The 27,500-nt window shown below is 41.9% G+C and overlaps 1 protein-coding gene across 1 annotated transcript in view; it reads left to right on the top strand.

Annotated features, from left to right (window-relative positions):
• The first annotated feature begins 1,490 nt into the window (after positions 1-1,490).
• LOC106592327 (uncharacterized) overlaps positions 1,491-27,500 on the top strand; it is a 45,796-nt gene continuing 19,786 nt past the window's right edge. The window contains exons 1-7 of the mRNA XM_082975979.1: positions 1,491-2,226; positions 4,272-4,326; positions 19,166-19,254; positions 19,820-19,954; positions 20,237-20,386; positions 20,599-20,656; positions 21,257-21,434. Coding sequence (XP_082832105.1) covers positions 1,940-2,226; positions 4,272-4,326; positions 19,166-19,254; positions 19,820-19,954; positions 20,237-20,386; positions 20,599-20,656; positions 21,257-21,434 — 952 coding nt within the window. The 5' untranslated portion in view covers positions 1,491-1,939. The remainder of the gene's footprint in view (positions 2,227-4,271; positions 4,327-19,165; positions 19,255-19,819; positions 19,955-20,236; positions 20,387-20,598; positions 20,657-21,256; positions 21,435-27,500) is intronic.

Below are 27,500 nucleotides of genomic sequence, written 5' to 3'. Positions count from 1 at the left end.
GAGAGACAGAGACAGAGAGAGAGAGAGAGAGAGAGAGAGAGAGAGAGAGAGAGAGAGAGAGAGAGACTGGTTCAACATCTAGTACTATGGCACCATCTTGTGGCCTTGTCAGTAACAACACACTGTGATCCTGTCGCTGTGATGTTTGAGGGATATCTCAGTGGGTTGTAAAGGATTTAAAAGCTGGATAGATCTGTAGTAATAGGCTACTATGTCTACATGTACGAATTGACCAGAATATCTACAATATTGTAAAATCGTGTCATTGTAAATTTACCATGGAAATTAGGCATAAGTTAAGGAATAACAAATTACATTCATCACCTCTGTTGTTTTGGTGTGACCTGACCTCGATGTTTAAAGCTGCAATATGTCACTTTTTGGCCGACCCGACCAAATTCACATAGAAAGGTCAGTTATAGATCTGTGATTCTCATTGAAAACAAGTCTAAGAAGCTGTAGATGTGTTCTATGTGCGCTATGTCTATGATTCCCGTTCTTAAGTTTTGTTTTTGTGTCTTTTACTTTCGGTTTTGTACACCAGATTCAAACAGCTGAAAATGTAAATGTTCAGGGTTATGGAAAATATGTTTCACAGCAGTTTAGATGGTACAATGATTCTCTACACAATGACTGCTTGTTTTGTCACATGAACTGAAATTAGGCGAACTATTTGAATTTTAGCAATCAGGAAATGGTCAGAGCTTTTTCTGCATATTGCACCTTTGAGAGCATACACACTGTGAAATGTTCTGCATCGCTGTTGTCATGCAACATAATATATAGTCCACAAAACAAACATGTTTTTCTTCTTCTATCAAGATCCAACACAGGACCTCCAATTGGTCCCTTGATATCTCATTAAAAATAAATAACTTTTCAAAGTTTTAAAGGCCCAGTGCTGTGTTTTATATCTACTTTCACACTAGGTGGTTGGAAAAATACTGCGAAATTGTGAAAATTATGCAAATGCCCTTTTATTGTAAGAGCTGTTCGGAAAGACATCACCTGGTGACCGTCCCTGTGGTTAATTAGTTAATAGACCAATAAGAAAGAGAGTTCCAAACCTCTCTGCCAATAACAGCTAGTTTTCAGTTTTCACCTCCCCATTCAGACCACTCCCAGACTCCTAGCAACATTCTTGCTTGAGAAGCTGCTATTTACGAATAAGATATTTCTTTATTTTTGACCATTTTAATTTAAAATACTTGCGGTAAGGTACTTCATTGTTAACCAGAAATGATTTGATATTGAGATAAAAACGTCAGCATTGGGCCTTTAAGGTTCCATAGATTTTTTATTTGTAAATTGATTCTCTTCACTTTTTTTTGTACAGAGTTATACGTGTGCTTACGACTTCTTCCCCATTCATAACGTTTATATTCCATGCACTTGTTTTTAGTTGAGTTATTAACCCACCTGTTGCTTGTGGCGGTGCAGTTAGTGACAAGCGGTGTGACTGTGTGCGTGTGTGTTTCTATAGAAACGGCTCAACACCTGCCTTCCCATGACACCTCGGGGCTGAACACACCGTAGGAAAACGGTATGATACACAGGAGACTTCTACCGTCACCTGGGCAGAACGGGGCAGAACGGGCCACGCAACCTGACTCTGCATGTGCCTTTTATGAAGTTGTCCCCGTTACATTCAGAACATTTTTACCAGGAAGTATTTACCTGAATAACATGCACGATTGAAGAACTCAGCTAAGTAGCCTAACTTTCGTTCAGGTTGCGCAGTGGACTATTTTATGCGAAGTTCAAGATGCTCATTTGAAAATGTGGACTGAATGGACCTAAAATATCCGTTAACGGCGTATCGATAATGACGACCGTCCAATCCTGTAACAGTGTGGTTTACTACGTTGAAATTGGATGCATTTTTATTTGTGTGGGGAAATGATCTAGCATAGCCTTCCATACTTTGACCCCAATCGTCATGAACTCTGAAAAGCCCAATTTTCTATCCCAACCTGTCGTGAAGAACATTTTCGTGTATCGAAATGGAGATCCCTTTTACGAGGCTCGCCGGTTAGTGGTAAACCAAAAGAGAGTGTCCAATTTTGACACTTTTCTTCGAGATGTGACGGGGGGTGTGCAGGCTCCGTTTGGAGCGGTTCGGAACATCTACACCCCTAGAATGGGACATCGGGTGGCCTGCCTGGACCATCTACAGAGCGGGGAACAATATGTCGCTGCCGGGAGAGAGAAATTCAAGAAATTGGAGTGAGTAAGATAAATGTGTGTGTGTGTGTGTGTAATAATTGTCTGTTGAATTAGTTAATGTATATTATTGATGTTCATTGATGTTCATTGATACTGAATGACAGACTCGCTGTCTGTGATGTTCATTGATACTGAATGACAGACTCGCTGTCTGTGATGTTCATTGATACTGAATGACAGACTCGCTGTCTGTGATGTTCATTGATACTGAATGACAGACTCGCTGTCTGTGATGTTCATTGATACTGAATGACAGACTCGCTGTCTGTGATGTTCATTGATACTGAATGACAGACTCGCTGTCTGTGATGTTCATTGATACTGAATGACAGACTCGCTGTCTGTGATGTTCATTGATACTGAATGACAGACTCGCTGTCTGTGATGTTCATTGATACTGAATGACAGACTCGCTGTCTGTGATGTTCATTGATACTGAATGACAGACTCGCTGTCTGTGATGTTCACTGATACTGAATGACAGACTCGCTGTCTGTGATGTTCATTGATACTGAATGACAGACTCGCTGTCTGTGATGTTCATTGATACTGAATGACAGACTCGCTGTCTGTGATGTTCATTGATACTGAATGACAGACTCGCTGTCTGTGATGTTCATTGATACTGAATGACAGACTCGCTGTCTGTGATGTTCATTGATACTGAATGACAGACTCGCTGTCTGTGATGTTCACTGATACTGAATGACAGACTCGCTGTCTGTAATGTTCATTGATACTGAATGACAGACTCGCTGTCTGTGATGTTCATTGATACTGAATGACAGACTCGCTGTCTGTGATGTTCACTGATACTGAATGACATACTCGCTGTCTGTGATGTTCATTGATACTGAATGACAGACTCTCTGTCTGTGATGTTCACATTTCAAGGTCGAGTTGACCTCACTTTACTGATGTTGCAATAACTATAAAATAGTGATAACCCTAATTCGAACTGTTACAGTTGGACAGTGTTCCCTAAACATGTAGGCTACTGTACCCACTATAATTATTATCTGTAAAGCAGCCTTTTATTAAAGGGTTTGTAGAGATGGCATTTGGCCCACACTCCTTATAGAATCTATTCATAGTAATTGTATCCTCATATTTTATCACTGAAAGGTTTTTTCATGATACTTGTCCCTCCATTGCAATTGCAGTTACTTAGATAGGAGCTTTGAGATGACATTGTGACATAGAGACATAGAGATGACATAGAGATGACATTGTGGCATTTGGACCACACTCCTCCTAGACCCATTATATGGCCTCCCGAGTGGCTCAGCTGTCTAAGGCACTTGCATCTCAGTGCTAGAGGCGTTACTACAGACTCTGGTTCGATCCTTGGCTGTATCACAACCGGCCGTGATCGGAAGGAGTCCCATAAGGCCACTCACAGTTGGCCTAGCGTCGTCCGGGTTAAGGGAAGGTTTTGGCCGGGGTAGGCCGTCATTGTAAAATAAGAATTTGTTCTTAACTGATTTGCCTAGTTAAATAAAGTTTAAATAAAAAAAAAATATTCTGTAAAATTTCTGACCAATTATACCACAGATAATTGCAGTTGTGTGTATAACTTTGTCCCTCCATTGTAATTGTAGTTGAGTGTATAACTTTGTCCCTCCATTGTAATTGTAGTTGAGTGTATAACTTTGTCCCTCCATTGTAATTGTAGTTGAGTGTATAACTTTGTCCCTCCATTGTAATTGTAGTTGAGTGTATAACTTTGTCCCTCCATTGTAATTGTAGTTGAGTGTATAACTTTGTCCCTCCATTGTAATTGTAGTTGAGTGTATAACTTTGTCCCTCCATTGTAATTGTAGTTGAGTGTATAACTTTGTCCCTCCATTGTAATTGTAGTTGAGTGTATAACTTTGTCCCTCCATTGTAATTGTAGTTGAGTGTATAACTTTGTTCCTCCATTGTAATTGTAGTTGAGTGTATAACTTTGTCCCTCCATTGTAATTGCAGTTGAGTGTATAACTTTGTCCCTCCATTGTAATTGCAGTTGTGTGTATAACTTTGTCCCTCCATTGTAATTGCAGTTATTCACAGATAGGATCCAAAAAGAAGAGGATGCTCCTTACTACTTCAGGGCAGGTGAGATGACTTGTTGTACTGTCCTCCATTCACACCACTTTACCAAGAGAAACTCACTAGACCGTGTCTTCTACTGGTCCTGGCTTGCTGGCCATGCTGTGCTGTCAATTAGACTGCAACTGTTTTGAATGATGGATGACGTTTGTCCTTCAAAAGGGAAACATGTTTTTAATTGTCAACATTCACTCACAAGATGTCCTGGTCTCTGCGTGCCTGTTTGAGAAGCCCTGGTCTCTGGGTGCCTGTTTGAGAAGCCCTGGTCTCTCGGTGCCTGTTTGAGAAGCCCTGGTCTCTGGGTGCCTGTTTGAGAAGCCCTGGCCTCTGGGTGCCTGTTTGAGAAGCCCTGGTCTCTGGGTGCCTGTTTGAGAAGCACTGGCCTCTGGGTGCCTGTTTGAGAAGCCCTGGTCTCTGGGTGCCTGTTTGAGAAGCCCTGGCCTCTGGGTGCCTGTTTGAGAAGCCCTGGCCTCTGGGTGCCTGTTTGAGAAGCCCTGGTCTCTGGGTGCCTGTTTGAGAAGCCCTGGTCTCTGGGTGCCTCTTTGAGAAGCCCTGGCCTCTGGGTGCCTGTTTGAGAAGCCCTGGTCTCTGGGTGCCTGTTTGAGAAGCCCTGGCCTCTGGGTGCCTGTTTGAGAAGCCCTGGTCTCTAGGTGCCTGTTTGAGAAGCCCTGGTCTCTGGGTGACTGTTTGAGAAGCCCTGGCTTCTGGGTGCCTGTTTGAGAAGCCCTGGTCTCTGGGTGCCTGTTTGAGAAGCCCTGGCCTCTGGGTGCCTGTTTGAGAAGCCCTGGTCTCTGGGTGCCTGTTTGAGAAGCCCTGGTCTCTGGGTGCCTGTTTGAGAAGCCCTGGCCTCTGGGTGCCTGTTTGAGAAGCCCTGGTCTCTAGGTGCCTGTTTGAGAAGCCCTGGTCTCTGGGTGACTGTTTGAGAAGCCCTGGCCTCTGGGTGCCTGTTTGAGAAGCCCTGGTCTCTGGGTGCCTGTTTGAGAAGCCCTGGCCTCTGGGTGCCTGTTTGAGAAGCCCTGGCCTCTGGGTGCCTGTTTGAGAAGCCCTGGTCTCTGGGTGCCTGTTTGAGAAGCCCTGGTCTCTGGGTGCCTGTTTGAGAAGCCCTGGTCTCTGGGTGCCTGTTTGAGAAGCCCTGGCCTCTGGGTGCCTGTTTGAGAAGCCCTGGTCTCTGGGTGCCATTTTGAGAAGCCCTGGTCTCTGGGTGACTGTTTGAGAAGCCCTGGCCTCTGGGTGCCTGTTTGCGAAGAATCAGCTATGAAAGGTGTAATGTCAGTCACCATGTTTACATGCGCACAGTATTCTGGGTAGTAGCTCATATCCCGCTTAAGGTCTTATTCGGGATTAGATGTTTACATGCACCTTTGATATCCCGCTCACGAGTATCCCTGTACCTATGAATTATCAGAATATTCCTCATTTAAATTCATATAGGTTAAATGGATTAGTAACTGAAAAATGGATACTAAAGGTGTCACACGGGTCGTATTGAGTGGACCAAGGTGCAGCAGGTAAAGTGCTCATCTTCTTATTTTATTAAAGAAAACACTTAATCAAAAATAAACAAACGACAAAAACAGTCCAGTAAGGTGCACAGACTATACTAGAAACAACCACCCACAAACACAAGTGAAAACAAACACAACTAAATATGGCCTCCAATTAGAGACAACAACCACCAGCTGTCTCTAATTGGAGGTCATTACCAAAACTCACATAGAAATAGAAAAGCTAGATTTAAACATAGAAATAGGAAAACTAGAACCTAAACCCAAAATACCCAAACACACAAAACAAACACCCCCCCGCCACGCCCTGACCAACTATAATGACAAATAACCCCTTATACTGGTCAGGACGTGACTGTAGGCCAATAACATCTCACATGTAGAGTAGTATAGTATTAACTCCTGCAGAATTATGAATTTTTTGCAGTAAAATTATACAACAAATGTTAATTTAGTCTCGGGAACAGGAGTGGAGAAATATGATTTCTTTCAGCATCTCTTGAGAAAATGCGAATGCACGTTTAATGTGTTATCTTTGACTCTGTTATGCAAGCAGACATAATTTCAACCACATAAAATATTTACCCAAGACGAACTGAAGTCTTATCAGAAACGTGTTTTATCATTTTTACAGCTTTTCATTTCCTTAAAACCCGTCAAACTGATGACATTTGGACATTTTGCATGGGACTGATCTTTCCACTGTTCTGGGAGTTATTGCGTTTTCTCCCCGGTCCCTAAAAAGAAACAGACAACTTTACCAATGTTAACTAGATTACTAATGTATCCATTCTATCCATGTAAGACATTATTCTGGTCAGCACTACTTTATTTACTTTTCTCCCCGGTCCCTAAAAGGAAACAGACAACTTTACCAATGTTAACTAGATTACTAATGTATCCATTCTATCCATGTTAGACATTATTCTGGTCAGCACTACTTTATTTACTTTTCTCCCCGGTCCCTAAAAGGAAACAGACAACTTTACCAATGTTAACTAGATTACTAATGTATCCATTCTATGGATCTTAGACATTATTCTGGTCAGCACTACGTTATTGAGTTTTCTCCCCGGTCCCTAAAAGGAAACAGACAACTTTACCAATGTTAACTAGATTACTAATGTATCCATTCTGTCCATGTTAGACATTATTCTGGTCAGCACTACTTTATTTACTTTTCTCCCCGGTCCCTAAAAGGAAACAGACAACTTTACCAATGTTAACTAGATTACTAATGTATCCATTCTGTCCATGTTAGACATTATTCTGGTCAGCACTACTTTATTTACTTTTCTGGGGCAACAAGTTATGACAGAATAGAAGCTGCATGTATCTAACTATAGTTGACAAACAAATGGCCAACCAAATGTCGGAAATTACAATATGGCCTACCGAATGTCGGAAATTACAATATGGCCTACCAAATGTCGGAAATTACAAAATGGCCTACCAAATGTCGGAAATTACAATATGGTCTACCAAATGTCGGAAATTACAATATGGCCTACCAAATGTCGGAAATTACAAAATGGCCTACCAATGTCGGAAATTACAATATGGCCTACCAAATGTCGGAAATTACAAAATGGCCTACCAAATGTCGGAAATTACAATATGGCCACCAAATGTCGGAAATTACAATATGGCCTACCAAATGTCGGAAATTACAATATGGCCTACCAAATGTGGGAAATTATAAGCAGAAACTTGTCTAAATTAGGGGTGAAAGAAGCTTAGCCAGTAGCTTAGACGGTCCAGTACGGAATATCAGCAAAATAAATTATTATGGAATTATTGTGGATGGAACTGCTACTTTTTGAAGTAATTTGTTTGACATTCAGATGAAAACATCATCACACAACACCTGTGGAACTGAGCCTGTTCAGACCGTGGAAAACAACAGTAGACAGGATAAGATGTATCCCATCTAAAATTAGCATATCCCAGGAATCTTATTTATCTCATAACTGGGATAGAAGCTTTTTGGGGGTTTATTGTAAACGGGATATGATGTTTATATGCATCAAGTCAAAAACAGAATACTTTATTATGCCGAATAATAACAGGATATTGATGTGCATGTAAACGTGGTAACCTGAATAATAACAGGATATTGGTGGGCATGTAAACGTGGTGACCTGAATAATAACAGGATATTGGTGGGCATGTAAACGTGGTAACCTGAATAATAACAGGATATTGATGTGCATGTAAACGTGGTGACCTGAATAATAACAGGATATTGGTGGGCATGTAAACGTGGTAACCTGAATAATAACAGGATATTGATGTGCATGTAAACGTGGTAACCTGAATAATAACAGGATATTGGTGTGCATGTAAACATGGTAACCTGAATAATAACAGGATATTGGTGTGCATGTAAACATGGTAACCTGAATAATAACAGGATATTGATGTGCATGTAAACATGGTAACCTGAATAATAACAGGATATTGGTGTGCATGTAAACGTGGTAACCTGAATAATAACAGGATATTGGTGTGCATGTAAACATGGTAACCTGAATAATAACAGGATATTGGTGTGCATGTAAACGTGGTAACCTGAATAATAACAGGATATTGGTGTGCATGTAAACATGGTAACCTGAATAATAACAGGATATTGGTGTGCATGTAAACGTGGTAACCTGAATAATAACAGGATATTGGTGTGCATGTAAACGTGGTAACCTGAATAATAACAGGATATTGATGTGCATGTAAACGTGGTAACCTGAATAATAACAGGATATTGGTGTGCATGTAAACATGGTAACCTGAATAATAACAGGATATTGGTGTGCATGTAAACATGGTAACCTGAATAATAACAGGATATTGGTGTGCATGTAAACGTGGTAACCTGAATAATAACAGGATATTGATGTGCATGTAAACATGGTAACCTGAATAATAACAGGATATTGGTGTGCATGTAAACGTGGTAACCTGAATAATAACAGGATATTGGTGTGCATGTAAACGTGGTAACCTGAATAATAACAGGATATTGGTGTGCATGTAAACGTGGTAACCTGAATAATAACAGGATATTGGTGTGCATGTAAACATGGTAACCTGAATAATAACAGGATATTGATGTGCATGTAAACGTGGTAACCTGAATAATAACAGGATATTGGTGGGCATGTAAACATGGTCAGTGCTGTTTGAGAAAGAACAGCTAAGTGAGGTGAATACCAGTGTTTAGTCAAGTCCTTTGTGGTTTGTGAATAATCACTTTGTTGGCAGATCAGTGACTATGAATTACTAATGTAATGATGATAATCAACCTCCTTCAATACATATTTAATCTGGAAAAACATCTTTAAGCAATCATTGTTGGCCGCAGAGTGCCTCGTGGTCAGATATATCTTACCCCACACCGAGAGGTGGAAACACTGACGTCACACGTCCGTAGCCACCTTGTCCAGCGCTAAGGGTTTTATTTACAATCAGTTTATTTACAGAGGAGCAGCCACACGTGTCCCAAATGGCACCCTATTCCCTATGTAGTGCACCACTTTTGATCAGGGCCCATAGTGCTCTGGCCAAAAAAAATAGGGCACTATAGAGGGAATAGGGTGCCATTTGGGACACAACCACTGCATGAGTTCTGTTCTAATCATGACTAGTGGAGGTTTAATAGGCCAGTCTATTTATGAGAGCCACACTCACCACTGTCATGTTCCTCTGATTGGTTCAATTAAAGAGGCCCTCAAACAACACTCACAACCCTGGCTGTGACCAAACAGCCCGCCACACTTAAGAGGAAGTAGGGCTAGGATGGACTGTTAACTGGGTTTAGGACTGTTCCTGCCACCATGGACTGTAAGCTAGGTTCAGGACTGTTCCTGCCATCATGGACTGTAAGCTAGGTTCAGGACTGTTCCTGCCACCATGGACTGTAAGCTAGGTTCACGACTGTTCCTGCCATCATGGACTGTAAGCTAGGTTCAGGACTGTTCCTGCCATCATAGACTGTAAGCTAGGTTCAGGACTGTAAGCTAGGTTCAGGACTGTTGCTGCCATCATAGACTGTAAGCTAGGTTCAGGACTGTTCCTGCCACCATAGACTGTAAGCTAGGTTCAGGACTGTTGCTGCCACCATAGACTGTAAGCTAGGTTCAGGACTGTAAGCTAGGTTCAGGACTGTAAGCTAGGTTCAGGACTGTTGCTGCCACCATAGACTGTAAGCTAGGTTCAGGACTGTAAGCTAGGTTCAGGACTGTTGCTGCCATTATGGCGCATCGGTCAGAATGCAATGAACAAGGATGTGGAGGACAAGGATGTGGAGGACAAGGATGTGGAGAACCAGGACGTGGAGAACAAGGACGTGGGGAACAAGGACGTGGGGAACAAGGACGTGGAGAACAAGGACGTGGGGAACAAGAACGTGGGGAACAAGGACGTGGAGGTCTGAAAGGGAGATAAAGAATGGAAACATTAGGAACACATGACAAAGTAGTGCCAGAGGGTTATCCTACCAAGCAGGTCTGAGGAGTTAGAGACGTAACGTTGATCAACTCTTGTGTCCAACACAGGATAACCGGTCAATCGAACGTGGCTCACCTTTTAGCCAGGTACATTTCTATGGCACTGAAACCTGCAGAACTAACCTGATCCAGGGCAGGCTAATTCAGGGCTGACTCCATTTATCCTGCATTCAGAACTAACCTGCTCCAGGGCTGGCTAACTCAAGGCTAACTCCATTTATCCTGCATTCAGAACTAACCTGCTCCAGGGCAGGCAAACTCAGGTCTAACTCCATTTATCCTGCATTCAGAACTAACCTGTTCCAGGCCAGGCTAACTCAGGTCTAACTCCATTTATCCTGCATTCAGAACTAACCTGATCCAGGGCAGGCTAATTCAGGTCTAACTCCATTTATCCTGCATTCAGAACTAACCTGCTCCAGGCCAGGCTAACTCAGGTCTAACTCCATTGATCCTGCATTCAGAACTAACCTGTTCCAGGGCAGGCTAACTCAGGTCTAACTCCATTTATCCTGCATTCAGAACTAACCTGTTCCAGGCCAGGCTAACTCAGGGTTAACTCCATTTATCCTGCATTCAGAACTAACCTGTTCCAGGGCAGGCTAACTCAGGTCTAACTCCATTTATCCTGCATTCAGAACTAACCTGTTCCAGGCCAGGCTAACTCAGGGTTAACTCCATTTATCCTGCATTCAGAACTAACCTGCTCCAGGCCAGGCTAACTCAGGGTTAACTCCATTTATCCTGCATTCAGAACTAACCTGCTCCAGGGCAGGCTAACTCAGGTCTAACTCCATTTATCCTGCATTCAGAACTAACCTGGTCTAGGGCAGGCTAACTCCATTTATCCTGCATTCAGAACTAACCTGGTCTAGGGCAGGCTAACTCCATTTATCCTGCATTCAGAACTAACCTGCTCCAGGGCAGGCTAACTCAGGGTTAACTCCATTTATCCTGCATTCAGAACTAACCTGGTCTAGGGCAGGCTAACTCCACTTACCCTGAATGAAATGACTAAGCCATGAGTTGAGGACCAATGAAAGCAGATTCCCTCCCGCTTGCAAAGATTGCATCATCCCCCTGATTTGAGGAAGATGGCTAATTAAATATTTTATTAATCCAATGTTTTGTGTTTTAAAATAGTGATATTAAAATATCTATTACACATTTAGTCATGAAAGAACACAAAAACAAAGCAGGTATTAATGATAAGTAATAAACTAAAAACGACACTTATAAAAGCCCTTTTCTTTCATTTTGATTTCAGCACAAATTAAAATGTGGCACTGACTCTCCAATGGATTGATGTTTCAGCATTGTCTCAATGAGGAGTTCTGACTCTCCAATGGATTGATGTTTCAGCATTGTCTCAATGAGGAGTTCTGACTCTCCAATGGATTGATGTTTCAGCATTGTCTCAATGAGGAGTTCTGACTCTCCAATGGATTGATGTTTCAGCATTGTCTCAATGAGGAGTTCTGACTCTCCAATGGATTGATGTTTCAGCATTGTCTCAATGAGGAGTTCTGACTCTCCAATGGATTGATGTTTCAGCATTGTCTCAATGAGGAGTTCTGACTCTCCAGTGGATTGATGTTTCAGCATTGTCTCAATGAGGAGTTCTGACTCTCCAGTGGATTGATGTTTCAGCATTGTCTCAATGAGGAGTTCTGACTCTCCAATGGATTGATGTTTCAGCATTGTCTCAATGAAGCGTTTGGTGTTCGACTAGCCATATGCGACATAAACGCGCAGTTACAAGCCTGCTAGAGTTAGCGGCAGGCGGACAAGCACCATCGTAGTATAGATGAAGCCTGAGCTGGAATGTGAAGCTAACTGAAGCTGGTTAGCTTTAGAAAACTCAGATCTAGCTTGCTTCACAGGATACCCTCTGGTGACTGTGGGGAACAGGCTTAAAATCCAACAACCAACTGAGGAGACTGCCAGGATAAACATAAAAGGAGAAATTAGCATGATCAAACATAACATGGCTATTAAAGGGATATAATGTAGGTTAGGGATATAACGTAGGTTATTAAAGGGATATAACGTAGGCTATTAAAGGGATATAACGTAGGCTATTAAAGGGATATAACGTAGGTTATTAAAGGGATATAACGTATGCTATTAAAGGGATATAACGTATGCTATTAAAGGGATTTAACGTAGGCTATTAAAGGGATATAATGTAGGTTATTAAAGGGATATAACGTAGGCTATTAAAGGGATATAACGTAGGTTAGGGATATAACGTAGGTTATTAAAGGGATATAACGTAGGCTATTAAAGGGATATAACGTAGGCTATTAAAGGGATATAACGTAGGTTATTAAAGGGATATAACGTATGCTATTAAAGGGATATAACGTATGCTATTAAAGGGATTTAACGTAGGCTATTAAAGGGATATAACGTAGGCTATTAAAGGGATATAATGTAGGCTATTAAAGGAATATAACGTAGACTATTAAAGGGATATAACATAGGCTATTAAAGGGATATAACGTAGGTTATTAAAGGGATATAATGTAGGCTATTAAAGGGATATAACGTAGGTTATTAAAGGGATATAACGTAGGCTATTAAAGGGATATAATGTAGGCTATTAAAGGGATATAACGTAGGTTATTAAAGGGATATAATGTAGGTTATTAAAGGGATATAACGTAGGCTATTAAAGGGATATAATGTAGGTTATTAAAGGGATATAACGTAGGCTATTAAAGGGATATAATGTAGGCTATTAAAGGGATATAACGTACGCTATTAAAGGGATATAATGTAGGCTATTAAAGGGATATAACGTAGGCTATTAAAGGGATATAACGTAGGCTATTAAAGGGATATAACGTAGGCTATTAAAGGGATATAACGTAGGTTATTAAAGGGATATAACGTACGCTATTAAAGGGATATAACGTAGGCTATTAAAGGGATATAACATAGGCTATTAAAGGGATATAATGTAGGCTATTAAAGGGATATAACGTAGGTTATTAAAGGGATATAACGTACGCTATTAAAGGGATATAACGTAGGCTATTAAAGGGATTTAACGTAGGTTATTAAAGGGATATAACGTAGGCTATTAAAGGGATATAATGTAGGTTATTTAAGGGATATAACGTAGGCTATTAAAGGGATATAATGTAGGTTATTAAAGGGATATAATGTAGGCTATTAAAGGGATATAACGTACGCTATTAAAGGGATATAACGTAGGCTATTAAAGGGATATAACGTAGGCTATTAAAGGGATATAACGTAGGCTATTAAAGGGATATAGCGTAGGTTATTAAAGGGATATAACGTACGCTATTAAAGGGATATAACGTAGTCTATTAAAGGGATATAACGTAGGTTATTAAAGGGATATAATGTAGGCTATTAAAGGGATATAATGTAGGCTATTAAAGGGATATAACGTAGGCTATTAAAGGGATATAATGTAGGTTATTAAAGGGATATAATGTAGGCTATTAAAGGGATATAACGTAGGCTATTAAAGGGATATAACGTAGGCTATTAAAGGGATATAACGTAGGCTATTAAAGGGATATAATGTAGGCTATTAAAGGGATATAATGTAGGTTATTAAAGGGATATAATGTAGGCTATTAAAGGGATATAACGTAGGCTATTAAAGGGATATAATGTAGGCTATTAAAGGGATATAACGTAGGTTATTAAAGGGATATAATGTAGGCTATTAAAGGGATATAATGTAGGCTATTAAAGGGATATAACGTAGGCTATTAAAGGGATATAACGTAGGCTATTAAAGGGATATAATGTAGGCTACCGCATATACTGTACATATAAACATTTAGGATTTATATTTCTCCAATCAGTATAATAACAAAGGGCACTTACGTCATCATATCACACCGAATGGAAGGATAGGGCCGCCCCATGGCATCACCAACATCAACTGAACTGGTAGAGAGGAAGAAGCGTGCAGCTTATATGGGGAAACAGAGGACTCAGAAAGGTAGAGGAGAGGTAGAGGAGAAAGGTAAACAGAAAGGTAGAGGAGAGGTAGAGGAGAAAGGGAAACAGAAAGGTAAACAGACAGGTAGAGGTAGAGGAGAAAGGTAAACAGAAAGGTAGAGGAGAAAGGTAGAGGAGAAAGGTAAACAGAAAGGTAGAGGAGAAAGGTAAACAGAAAGGTAGAGGAGAGGTGGAGGAGAAAGGTAAACAGAAAGGTAGAGGAGAGGTAGAGGAGAAAGGTAAACAGACAGGTAGAGGAGAGGTAGAGGAGAAAGGTAAACAGACAGGTAGAGGTGAGGTAGAGGAGAAAGGTAAACAGACAGGTAGAGGTGAGGTAGAGGAGAAAGGTAAACAGACAGGTAGAGGTAGAGGAGAAAGGTAAACAGAAAGGTAGAGGTGAGGTAGAGGAGAAAGGTAAACAGAAAGGTAGAGGAGAGGTGGAGGAGAAAGGTAAACAGAAAGGTAGAGGAGAGGTAGAGGAGAAAGGTAAACAGAAAGGTAGAGGTAGAGGAGAAAGGTAAACAGAAAGGTAGAGGAGAAAGGTAAACAGAAAGGTAGAGGAGAGGTGGAGGAGAAAGGTAAACAGAAAGGTAGAGGAGAGGTAGAGGAGAAAGGTAAACAGAAAGGTAGAGGTAGAGGAGAAAGGTAAACAGAAAGGTAGAGGAGAAAGGTAAACAGAAAGGTAGAGGAGAGGTGGAGGAGAAAGGTAAACAGAAAGGTAGAGGAGAGGTAGAGGAGAAAGGTAAACAGAAAGGTAGAGGTAGAGGAGAAAGGTAAACAGAAAGGTAGAGGAGAAAGGTAAACAGAAAGGTAGAGGAGAGGTGGAGGAGAAAGGTAAACAGAAAGGTAGAGGAGAGGTAGAGGAGAAAGGTAAACAGACAGGTAGAGGAGAAAGGTAAACAGAAAGGTAAACAGACAGGTAGAGGAGAGGTAGAGGAGAAAGGTAAACAGACAGGTAGAGGTAGAGGAGAAAGGTAAACAGGCAGGTAGAGGTAGAGGTAGAGGAGAAAGGTAAACAGACAGGTAGAGGAGAGGTAGAGGAGAAAGGTAAACAGAAAGGTAAACAGACAGGTAGAGGAGAAAGGTAAACAGAAAGGTAGAGGAGAGGTAGAGGAGAAAGGTAAACAGACAGGTAGAGGAGAGGTAGAGGAGAAAGGTAAACAGACAGGTAGAGGTGAGGTAGAGGAGAAAGGTAAACAGACAGGTAGAGGTGAGGTAGAGGAGAAAGGTAAACAGACAGGTAGAGGTAGAGGAGAAAGGTAAACAGAAAGGTAGAGGTGAGGTAGAGGAGAAAGGTAAACAGAAAAGTAGAGGAGAGGTGGAGGAGAAAGGTAAACAGAAAGGTAGAGGAGAGGTAGAGGAGAAAGGTAAACAGACAGGTAGAGGTAGAGGAGAAAGGTAAACAGAAAGGTAGAGGAGAAAGGTAAACAGAAAGGTAGAGGAGAGGTGGAGGAGAAAGGTAAACAGAAAGGTAGAGGAGAGGTAGAGGAGAAAGGTAAACAGTAAGGTAGAGGAGAGGTAGAGGAGAAAGGTAAACAGAAAGGTAAACAGGCAGGTAGAGGTAGAGGAGAAAGGTAAACAGAAAGGTAAACAGACAGGTAGAGGTGAGGTAGAGGAGAAAGATAAACAGACAGGTAGAGGTGAGGTAGAGGAGAAAGGTAAACAGAAAGGTAAACAGATAGGTAGAGGAGAAAGGTAAACAGACAGGTAGAGGAGAGGAAGAGGAGAGGTAGAGGAGAAAGGTAAACAGACAGGTAGAGGTGAGGTAGAGGAGAAAGGTAAACAGAAAGGTAGAGGAGAAAGGTAAACAGACAGGTAGAGGAGAAAGGTAAACAGACAGGTAGAGGAGAAAGGTAAACAGACAGGTTTACCTTTCTGTTGTAGATCTAGTATCTCAGTCAGTTGTAGATCTAGTATCTCAGTCAGTTGTAGATCTAGTATCTCAGTCAGACAGGTAGAGGAGAGGTAGAGGAGAAAGGTAAACAGAAAGGTAGAGGAGAGGTAGAGGAGAAAGGTAAACAGACAGGTAGAGGAGAGGTAGAGGAGAAAGGTAAACAGACAGGTAGAGGTGAGGTAGAGGAGAAAGGTAAACAGACAGGTAGAGGTGAGGTAGAGGAGAAAGGTAAACAGACAGGTAGAGGTAGAGGAGAAAGGTAAACAGAAAGGTAGAGGTGAGGTAGAGGAGAAAGGTAAACAGAAAGGTAGAGGAGAGGTAGAGGAGAAAGGTAAACAGAAAAGTAGAGGAGAGGTGGAGGAGAAAGGTAAACAGAAAGGTAGAGGTGAGGTAGAGGAGAAAGGTAAACAGAAAAGTAGAGGAGAGGTAGAGGAGAAAGGTAAACAGAAAGGTAGAGGAGAAAGGTAAACAGAAAGGTAAACAGAAAGGTAGAGGAGAGGTGGAGGAGAAAGGTAAACAGAAAGGTAGAGGAGAGGTAGAGGAGAAAGATAAACAGACAGGTAGAGGTGAGGTAGAGGAGAAAGGTAAACAGACAGGTAGAGGAGAGGAAGAGGAGAGGTAGAGGAGAAAGGTAAACAGAAAGGTAAACAGACAGGTAGAGGTGAGGTAGAGGAGAAAGATAAACAGACAGGTAGAGGTGAGGTAGAGGAGAAAGGTAAACAGACAGGTAGAGGAGAGGAAGAGGAGAGGTAGAGGAGAAAGGTAAACAGACAGGTAGAGGTGAGGTAGAGGAGAAAGGTAAACAGAAAGGTAGAGGAGAAAGGTAAACAGACAGGTAGAGGAGAAAGGTAAACAGACAGGTAGAGGAGAAAGGTAAACAGACAGGTTTACCTTTCAGTTGTAGATCTAGTATCTCAGTCAGTTGTAGATCTAGTATCTCAGTCAGTTGTAGATCTAGTATCTCAGTCAGACAGGTAGAGGAGAGGTAGAGGAGAAAGGTAAACAGACAGGTAGAGGTAGAGGAGAAAGGTAAACAGACAGGTAGAGGTGAGGTAGAGGAGAAAGGTAAACAGACAGGTAGAGGTGAGGTAGAGGAGAAAGGTAAACAGAAAGGTAAACAGACAGGTAGAGGTGAGGTAGAGGAGAGGAAGAGGAGAGGTAGAGGAGAAAGGTAAACAGACAGGTAGAGGTGAGGAGAAAGGTAAACAGACAGGTAGAGGTGAGGTGATTACAGGAGAGTTGAACAGGTGTGGAGGGAAGGGTGTGGCCTAGGGAGATTGGAAGCCTGTAGGAGTGGCATGACCCTTCACAACACACACACCCACACCCACACACACACGGCTAAATGTAACAGTATAGCTTCCGTCCCTCTCCTTGCCCCTACCTGGGCTCAAACCAGGGACCCTCTGCACACATCAACAACTGCCTCCCACGAAGCATCATTACCCACCACTCCACACAAGCCGCGGTAATTTCTGGACTATTAAGCGCACCTGAATATAAGCACTGAATTTAAAAAATATATTATTTTGAATATAAATAAGCCGCACATGTCTATAAGCCGCAGGTGCCTACCGGTACATTGAAACAAATGAACTTTACACAGGCTTTAACGAAACACGGCTTGTAACAAAAATAAATAGGCTTTAACGAAACACGGCTTGTAACAAAAAATTAGCAGTAAGCTTTAGTTGTCTTTTTGCACTGAGTCAATTCCTCACGCTGCTGTTTCCAATGTCTTATCATCGACTCATTAAGACCAAGCTCCCGTGCAGCAGCTCTATTTCCTTTTCCAACAGCCAGATCAATCGCCTTCAACTTGAAAGCTGCATCATATGCATTTCTCTGTGTCTTTGCCATGATGAGGGTGACAAAATGACTATCGTAATCAGAATGATGGGAAGTTTGAGAGCGCTCGATTTAATCTAAACAGTAAACAAAAAAGTTGTTTGACCTTAACCCGTTCGGCAATTTCATTGGTCTAATGAAAGCTTCATGCCGCCAAAAAACTGTGCACGTCACAGAATGCGGGAAAAATCCATATATTAGCCGCGTCATTGTTTAAGCCGCGAGGTTCAAAGCTGGGAAAAAAGTTGCGGCTTATAGTCCGGAATTTACGGTACTTCAAGGTCTCAGAGCGAGTGACCTCACCGATTGAAACACTATTAGCGCCCACATCGCTAACTAGCCTGCCATTTCACACCGGTTACATAAACACCAGACAACCCACTGACAACCTACTGACAACCCACTGACAACCCACTGACAAAACCCACTGACAACCCACTGACAACCCAGTGACAACCCACTGACAACCCACTGACAACCCACTGACAAGCCACTGACAACCCACTGACAATCCACTGACAACCTACTGACAAGCCACTGACAACCCACTGACAACCCACTGACAATCCACTGACAACCCACTGACAAGCCACTGACAAGCCACTGACAACCCACTGACAACCCACTGACAACCCACTGACAACCCACTGACAACCTACTGACAACCTACTGACAACCCACTGGGCTCTAAGGCTTTGCTCCTCAGAGAGGGTTGTCAGGACACACAATAGACTGCTCTCTCTCTCACCAGGGAAGAGGTTTATATTGGTTCAAAAATGGGTTCTCTTTTTTGTAGTTGATGAATGCTCAAAATGAGATGTTTTAGTGTTCACCTTAGGGAGATATTATGTATATTGCCCAGTACATTTTACGTTAGTCAAATAACCAATCAATCTGGGGCGGCAGGTAGCCTAGTGGTTAGAGTGTTGGTCCAGTAACAGAAAGGTTGCTGGTTTGAATCCCAGAGCTGACAAGGTAAAAATCTGTCGTTCTGCCCCTGAACAAGGCAGTTAACCCACTGTTCCCCGGTAGGCCGTCATTGTAAATAAGAATTTGTTCTTAACTGACCTGCCTGGTTAAATAAAGCTCTTCTCCACTTTTAGCCTTATCCACAGGCTAAACCGGTGCCCCAGAGTCGAATCATTGTATCAGCAAGATTCCTGAAACCCATCAAAGAGCCCTGTGCCATTTTGTAAGTTCAACTTGTTGTGTGCATTTGTCCCTGTGTGAATGTGTCTGTGTATTGTGTTAATATACAAGTAGAACCTACTACATCATCACAGTTGTTTGTGATTGACATTGATCTGAACTGGTGCATGATGTTAATTGTGTTTATAATTAACCAATAAGGCCCGAGGGGGTGTGGTATATGGCCATTATACCACGGCTAAGGGCTGCTCTTAAGCACGACGCAACGCAGAGTGTCTGGATACAGCCCTTAACCATGGTATATTGGCCATATATCACAAAGCCTTACTGCTATTATAAACTGGTTACTAACGTAATTAGAGCAGTGGAAAAAGACATGTTTTTGTCATACCCGTGATATACGGTCTGATATACCACGGCTGTCAGCCAATCAGCATTCAGGGCTCCAACCACCCAGTTTATAATTACATTGAACATTTTGAGTAATTTAGCAGACGCTCTTATCCAGAGCATTGGTCTGAAGATAGCTAGGTGAGCCAGCCAGGTACGACAGTCGTAGTAAGTATGTTATGTGTTCTGATTGTGAAGAGTTCTGATTCTCTTGGCAGTGTGGTAGCGAATGGTGATGTGTTGAACCCAGCGTTAAGGCTGCTGATACCCCAGCGGATACTGGGCCAATACGACAGGGTTCTGGAGATGATCACTGACAAAATGGGTTTGAGAATCCTGGGGTGTGTACGAAGGTACCAAACGTCATTGGTTACACTTTAATAGATGTTTTAAGTTTCATCAACTTTTGGGGTGCAGTTTCCCAGACACAGATTAAACCTAGTCCAGGACTGAAAAGCATACTCAATGGGGATTCTCCAATCAAATACATTTTTTTGGTTCAGGATTAGGCTTTATCTGTGTCTGGGAAACTCGCCCTGTGAGTTTCATTATCAACATCAGATTAGATCTGGTTTATAATGTCTTCTTCTTCTTTTCCCTAAATGACTGTGATGTGTGCGTTGTTCTTTTTACAGCCTTTACACCTTTGATGGAAATCATGTGAATGAAGGAAAGGACTTGGAGAGTGGACAGTTTTACGTGGCTGTTGGGAGAGACAAGTTTAAAAGACTTCCTTACAGTGACCTTCTGTTCACCAAACCAAGGGGCGTACGAAGGACTACAGGGTAAATATCTCAGAAGGCTTCTGACTCATGGATTGTTCCTTTATTCATTCCTTACTTCATTCATTGTTCTCTCCTTTTTCTTTACTCTCTCCCTCGCCGTCACAAAAGTGTCTTACACTTGATGTGTGAAACACAATGCATTTTAGACTGTTGGTTTTCTGTTTCCTGTCAATCATCTGATCTTTCTTACACATTCTGTTTTGTTTTTCCAGATCCAAAGCTTCCTCATTACCGCCCATATACACATCTGGAAAGCAAAACAGAAACAGTGTAAGTATTGTCTTGAAAAGCCAACTTGAAAAGCCAACTTGAAAAGCCAACTTCTTTGAGAATGAGCTCTTATTCTTTCTTTCTGTGAGCAAGTCTTCTTTATAAAACAGTTGACTTATCTAATGTTGACTCTGCTTTATCAATCCATATGTCACGCTCTGACCTAGGAGAGCTGTGTTTTCTCTGTTTAGTTAGGTCAGGGTGTGATAGGTGGGTGGAAATTCTATGTTTTCGTTTTCTATGTTTTGGCCAGGTATGGTTTCCAATCAGAGGCAGCTGTCTATGGTTGTCTCTGATTGGAAGCCATACTTAGGCAGCCTGTTTTTCCTGTGTTGTTGTGGGTAGTTGTTTTCTGTTTAGTCAAGTGTACCTGACGGAACTGTTGGCTGTCGTTTTGTTGTTTTGGTTAAGTGTTTCATTAAAGTAAAGTATGAGCACTCTACACGCTGCGCCTTGGTCCCCTTTATATGACCCGCGTTACACCATCAGAATAAACATCAAGACCAACACAATATTCCTCTTCAATATAAAGCACTTGGTGACATGTTCTTAGGACTATATGAATGCAATGTGATTGACTGATTCTATATCTCACTCTAGTTGACGGTACACCACAGTAAGTCTATGTGGCGGTGCAGAGAGCCAGCAGACTCCAAGATATCTACGCATGACAAAGACCGCACGTTGTCCATCGCCAGGCAGATCTCCCAGCAGAGACTCATGACCCTCAGGAAGAGGAGGAGTGGCCTCAGCATCTCCCTGGGAACACAGGACAACGGTAGGAACGGCCCCTGACTGACTGAGATACTAGATCTACAACTGACTGAGATACTAGATCTACAACTGACTGAGATACTAGATCTACAACTGACTGAGATACTAGATCTACAACTGACTGAGATACTAGATCTACGACTGACTGAGATACTAGATCTACAACTGACTGAGATACTAGATCTACAACTGACTGAGATACTAGATCTACGACTGACTGAGATACTAGATCTACGACTGACTGAGATACTAGATCTATAACTGACTGAGATACTAGATCTACGACTGACTGAGATACTAGATCTACGACTGACTGAGATACTAGATCTACAACTGACTGAGATACTAGATCTACAATTGACTGAGATACTACATCTACAACTGACTGAGATACTAGATCTACAATTGACTGAGATACTACATCTACAACTGACTGAGATACTAGATCTACAACTGACTGAGATACTAGATCTACAACTGACTGAGATACTACATCTACAACTGACTGAGATACTAGATCTACAACTGACTGAGATACTAGATCTACAACTGACTGAGATACTAGATCTACAACTGACTGAGATACTAGATCTACAACTGACTGAGATACTAGATCTACGACTGACTGAGATACTAGATCTACGACTGACTGAGATACTAGATCTACGACTGACTGAGATACTAGATCTACGACTGACTGAGATACTAGATCTACGACTGACTGAGATACTAGATCTACGACTGACTGAGATACTAGATCTACGACTGACTGAGATACTAGATCTACGACTGACTGAGATACTAGATCTACGACTGACTGAGATACTAGATCTACAATTGACTGAGATACTACATCTACAACTGACTGAGATACTAGATCTACAACTGTCTGAGATACTAGATCTACAACTGACTGAGATACTACATCTACAACTGACTGAGATACTAGATCTACAACTGACTGAGATACTAGATCTACAACTGACTGAGATACTAGATCTACAACTGACTGAGATACTAGATCTACAACTGACTGAGATACTAGATCTACAACTGACTGAGATACTAGATCTACAACTGACTGAGATACTAGATCTACAACTGACTGAGATACTAGATCTACAACTGACTGAGATACTAGATCTACAACTGACTGAGATACTAGATCTACAACTGACTGAGATACTAGATCTACAACTGACTGAGATACTAGATCTATAACTGACTGAGATACTAGATCTACAACTGACTGAGATACTACATCTACAACTGACTGAGATACTAGATCTACAACTGACTGAGATACTAGATCTACAACTGACTGAGATACTAGATCTACAATTGACTGAGATACTACATCTACAACTGACTGAGATACTAGATCTACAACTGACTGAGATACTACATCTACAACTGACTGAGATACTAGATCTACAACTGACTGAGATACTAGATCTACAACTGACTGAGATACTAGATCTACAACTGACTGAGATACTAGATCTACAACTGACTGAGATACTAGATCTACAACTGACTGAGATACTAGATCTACAACTGACTGAGATACTAGATCTACAACTGACTGAGATACTAGATCTACAACTGACTGAGATACTAGATCTATAACTGACTGAGATACTAGATCTACAACTGACTGAGATACTAGATCTACAACTGACTGAGATACTAGATCTACAACTGACTGAGATACTAGATCTACAACTGACTGAGATACTAGATCTACAACCCTGTTCGCTATATAGTGCGACGTAGGGGCTCAGGTCAAAATTAGTAGGTCAGAGCAGGGCTCTATGGGACGGGGTCAGAGAAGGGCTCGATGGGGCGGGGTCAGAGCAGGGCTCTATGGGGCGGGGTCAGAGCAGGGCTCTATGGGGGTGTGGTCAGAGCAGGGCTCTACAGGGTCAGAGCAGGGCTCTACGGGGTCAGAGCAGGGCTCTATGGGGTCAGAGCAGGGCTCTATGGGGGCGTGGTCAGAGCCGGGCTCTATGGGGTTAACAAAGTACTGAGTAAAGGGTCTGAATATTTATGTAAATGTAATATGTCTGTATTCTTCAATTTGCTCCCAAAAATTCTAAAAACCTGTTTTTGCTTTGTCATTATGGGGTATTGTGTGTAAATTGATAAGATGGGAAAAAAAACGATATAATCCATTTTAGAATACGGCTGTAATGTAACAAAATGTGGAAAAAGTCAAGTGGTCTGAATACTTTCCCAATGCACTGTAGTGCCCCATAAGACTCCGTTGGAATGTAGTGTACTATACAGGGAACGGTGTGTCATTAGGGACAGAGTCCTAGGGTAACTCATGTGTTAATGTGCGAACCTGATGTGCCTGATTTCACCTCCAGACTATGACGTACACACACACACACACACACACACACACAGACACACACACGCACGCACCACACACACACACACACACACACACACACACACACACACACACACACACACACACACACACACACACACACACACACACACACACACCCTGATGTCCACCCCAGTTGGCATTGATACAAACATACAGTAGATAGATAAGCAGCTTGTAGCTGCCACTGTGATAAATGACTGGGATTTAGATAAAACTACTGGTATTAACAGCATGAAGACAGTAACATTTATTCATCTTGATAGGCCATTCAAACCAGCTGGGGTAGCTTATTCCGTATCGGATGGCTTATTCCCTATCGGATGGCTTATTCCTTATCGGATGACTTATTCCGTATCGGATGGCTTATTCCCTATCGGATGGCTTATTCCATATCGGATGACTTATTCCATATCGGATGGCTTATTCCTTATCGGATGACTTATTCCATATCGGATGGCTTATTCCTTATCGGATGAGTTATTCCATATCGGATGGCTTATTCCATATCGGATAGCTTATTCCCTATCGGATGGCTTATTCCCTATCGGATGGCTTATTCCCTATCGGATAGCTTATTCCCTATCGGAAGCCTTATTCCATATCGGATGGCTTATTCCATATCGGATGGCTTATTCCATATCGGATGGCTTATTCCATATCGGATGCCATTTAAACCAACTGGGGTAGTTAGAGATTATTCCCTATCGGATTCCTAGTCATTTATCAGTATGCCTAGTGTGTGTCTCTCTTTCACTCTCTGTCTCTCTTTTTGTCTGTCTGTCTGTCTGTCTGTCTGTCTGTCTGTCTGTCTGTCTGTCTGTCTGTCTCCTCTCTCTCTCTCTCTCTCTGTCTCCCTCTCTCTGTCTGTCTCTCTCTCTCTGTCTGTCTCTCTCTGTCTCCTCTCTCTCTCTGTCTCTCTCTCTCTCTCTGTCTGTCTCTCTCTGTCTCCTCCCTCCCTCTCTCTCTCTCTCTCTCTCTCTCTCTGTCTAAGTGTTGGTGTCTAGGTGGGTCTGTATCTGACTGTAACTAAGTGTTGGTGTCTAGGTGGGTCTGTATCTGACTGTAACTAAGTGTTTGTGTCTAGGTGGGTCTGTATCTGACTGTAACTAAGTGTCTGTGTCTAGGTGGGTCTGTATCTGACTGTAACTAAGTGTTGGTGTCTAGGTGGGTCTGTATCTGACTGTAACTAAGTGTCTGTGTCTAGGTGGGTCTGTATCTGACTGTAACTAAGTGTTGGTGTCTAGGTGGGTCTGTATCTGACTGTAACTAAGTGTCGGTGTCTAGGTGGGTCTGTATCTGACTGTAACTAAGTGTTGGTGTCTAGGTGGGTCTGTATCTGACTGTAACTAAGTGTTGGTGTCTAGGTGGGTCTGTATCTGACTGTAACTAAGTGTTGGTGTCTAGGTGGGTTGCAGGGACTTATTGAATCACCTTCATATTTAAACATGATGATGCTGTAATGTTTGGTATGGAGTCTTATGTAATGCGTTCTCCCATCTGAACACCAGGGGGCAGTGGTGGTCTAAGAAACAACAGTGTTGCTACAGTAACGTTTCCAGCAATAACCTACAGCATGGAACTCACACATTACATCACTCTCTGGGCCCTGGTCCAATGGAGTGCACTATATAGGAAACAGGGTGCCATTTGAAGCACAGTCCTTGTCTCTGATAACTGTGGATGTTGTTCAGTCCTTGTCTCTAATAACTGTGGATGTTGTTCAGTCCTTGTCTCTAATAACTGTGGATGTTGTTCAGTCCTTGTCTCTGATAACTGTGGATGTTGTTCAGTCCTTGTTTCTAATAACTGTGGATGTTGTTCAGTCCTTGTCTCTGATAACTGTGGATGTTGTTCAGTCCTTGTCTCTGATAACTGTGGATGTTGTTCAGTCCTTGTCTCTGATAACTGTGGATGTTGTTCAGTCCTTGTCTCTAATAACTGTGGATGTTGTTCAGTCCTTGTCTCTAGTAACTGTGGATGTTGTTCAGTCCTTGTCTCTGATAACTGTGGATGTTGTTCAGTCCTTGTCTCTGATAACTGTGGATGTTGTTCAGTCCTTGTCTCTAATAACTGTGGATGTTGTTCAGTCCTTGTCTCTGATAACTGTGGATGTTGTTCAGTCCTTGTCTCTGATAACTGTGGATGTTGTTCAGTCCTTGTCTCTGATAACTGTGGATGTTGTTCAGTCCTTGTCTCTGATAACTGTGGATGTTGTTCAGTCCTTGTCTCTGATAACTGTGGATGTTGTTCAGTCCTTGTCTCTAATAACTGTGGATGTTGTTCAGTCCTTGTCTCTGATAACTGTGGATGTTGTTCAGTCCTTGTCTCTAATAACTGTGGATGTTGTTCAGTCCTTGTTTCTAATAACTGTGGATGTTGTTCAGTCCTTGTCTCTGATAACTGTGGATGTTGTTCAGTCCTTGTCTCTAATAACTGTGGATGTTGTTCAGTCCTTGTCTCTGATAACTGTGGATGTTGTTCAGTCCTTGTCTCTGATAACTGTGGATGTTGTTCAGTCCTTGTCTCTAATAACTGTGGATGTTGTTCAGTCCTTGTTTCTAATAACTGTGGATGTTGTTCAGTCCTTGTTTCTAATAACTGTGGATGTTGTTCAGTCCTTGTCTCTGATAACTGTGGATGTTGTTCAGTCCTTGTCTCTAATAACTGTGGATGTTGTTCAGTCCTTGTCTCTGATAACTGTGGATGTTGTTCAGTCCTTGTCTCTGATAACTGTGGATGTTGTTCAGTCCTTGTCTCTAATAACTGTGGATGTTGTTCAGTCCTTGTCTCTGATAACTGTGGATGTTGTTCAGTCCTTGTCTCTAATAACTGTGGATGTTGTTCAGTCCTTGTCTCTGATAACTGTGGATGTTGTTCAGTCCTTGTCTCTAATAACTGTGGATGTTGTTCAGTCCTTGTCTCTAATAATTGTGGATGTTGTTCAGTCCTTGTCTCTAATAACTGTGGATGTTGTTCAGTCCTTGTCTCTAATAACTGTGGATGTTGTTCAGTCCTTGTCTCTGATAACTGTGGATGTTGTTCAGTCCTTGTCTCTAATAACTGTGGATGTTGTTCAGTCCTTGTCTCTGATAACTGTGGATGTTGTTCAGTCCTTGTCTCTGATAACTGTGGATGTTGTTCAGTCCTTGTCTCTGATAAGTGTGGATGTTGTTCAGTCCTTGTCTCTGATAACTGTGGATGTTGTTCAGTCCTTGTCTCTGATAACTGTGGATGTTGTTCAGTCCTTGTCTCTGATAACTGTGGATGTTGTTCAGTCCTTGTCTCTAATAACTGTGGATGTTGTTCAGTCCTTGTCTCTAATAACTGTGGATGTTGTTCAGTCCTTGTCTCTAGTAACTGTGGATGTTGTTCAGTCCTTGTCTCTGATAACTGTGGATGTTGTTCAGTCCTTGTCTCTAGTAACTGTGGATGTTGTTCAGTCCTTGTCTCTAATAACTGTGGATGTTGTTCAGTCCTTGTCTCTGATAACTGTGGATGTTGTTCAGTCCTTGTCTCTGATAACTGTGGATGTTGTTCAGTCCTTGTCTCTAATAACTGTGGATGTTGTTCAGTCCTTGTCTCTGATAACTGTGGATGTTGTTCAGTCCTTGTCTCTAATAACTGTGGATGTTGTTCAGTCCTTGTCTCTAATAACTGTGGATGTTGTTC

This window comes from Salmo salar, chromosome 05 (assembly GCF_965601325.2).
Source record: "Salmo salar chromosome 05, fSalSal1, whole genome shotgun sequence".
Lineage (NCBI taxonomy): Eukaryota > Metazoa > Chordata > Actinopteri > Salmoniformes > Salmonidae > Salmo > Salmo salar.
This window is presented reverse-complemented; position numbering and strand designations above follow the sequence as displayed.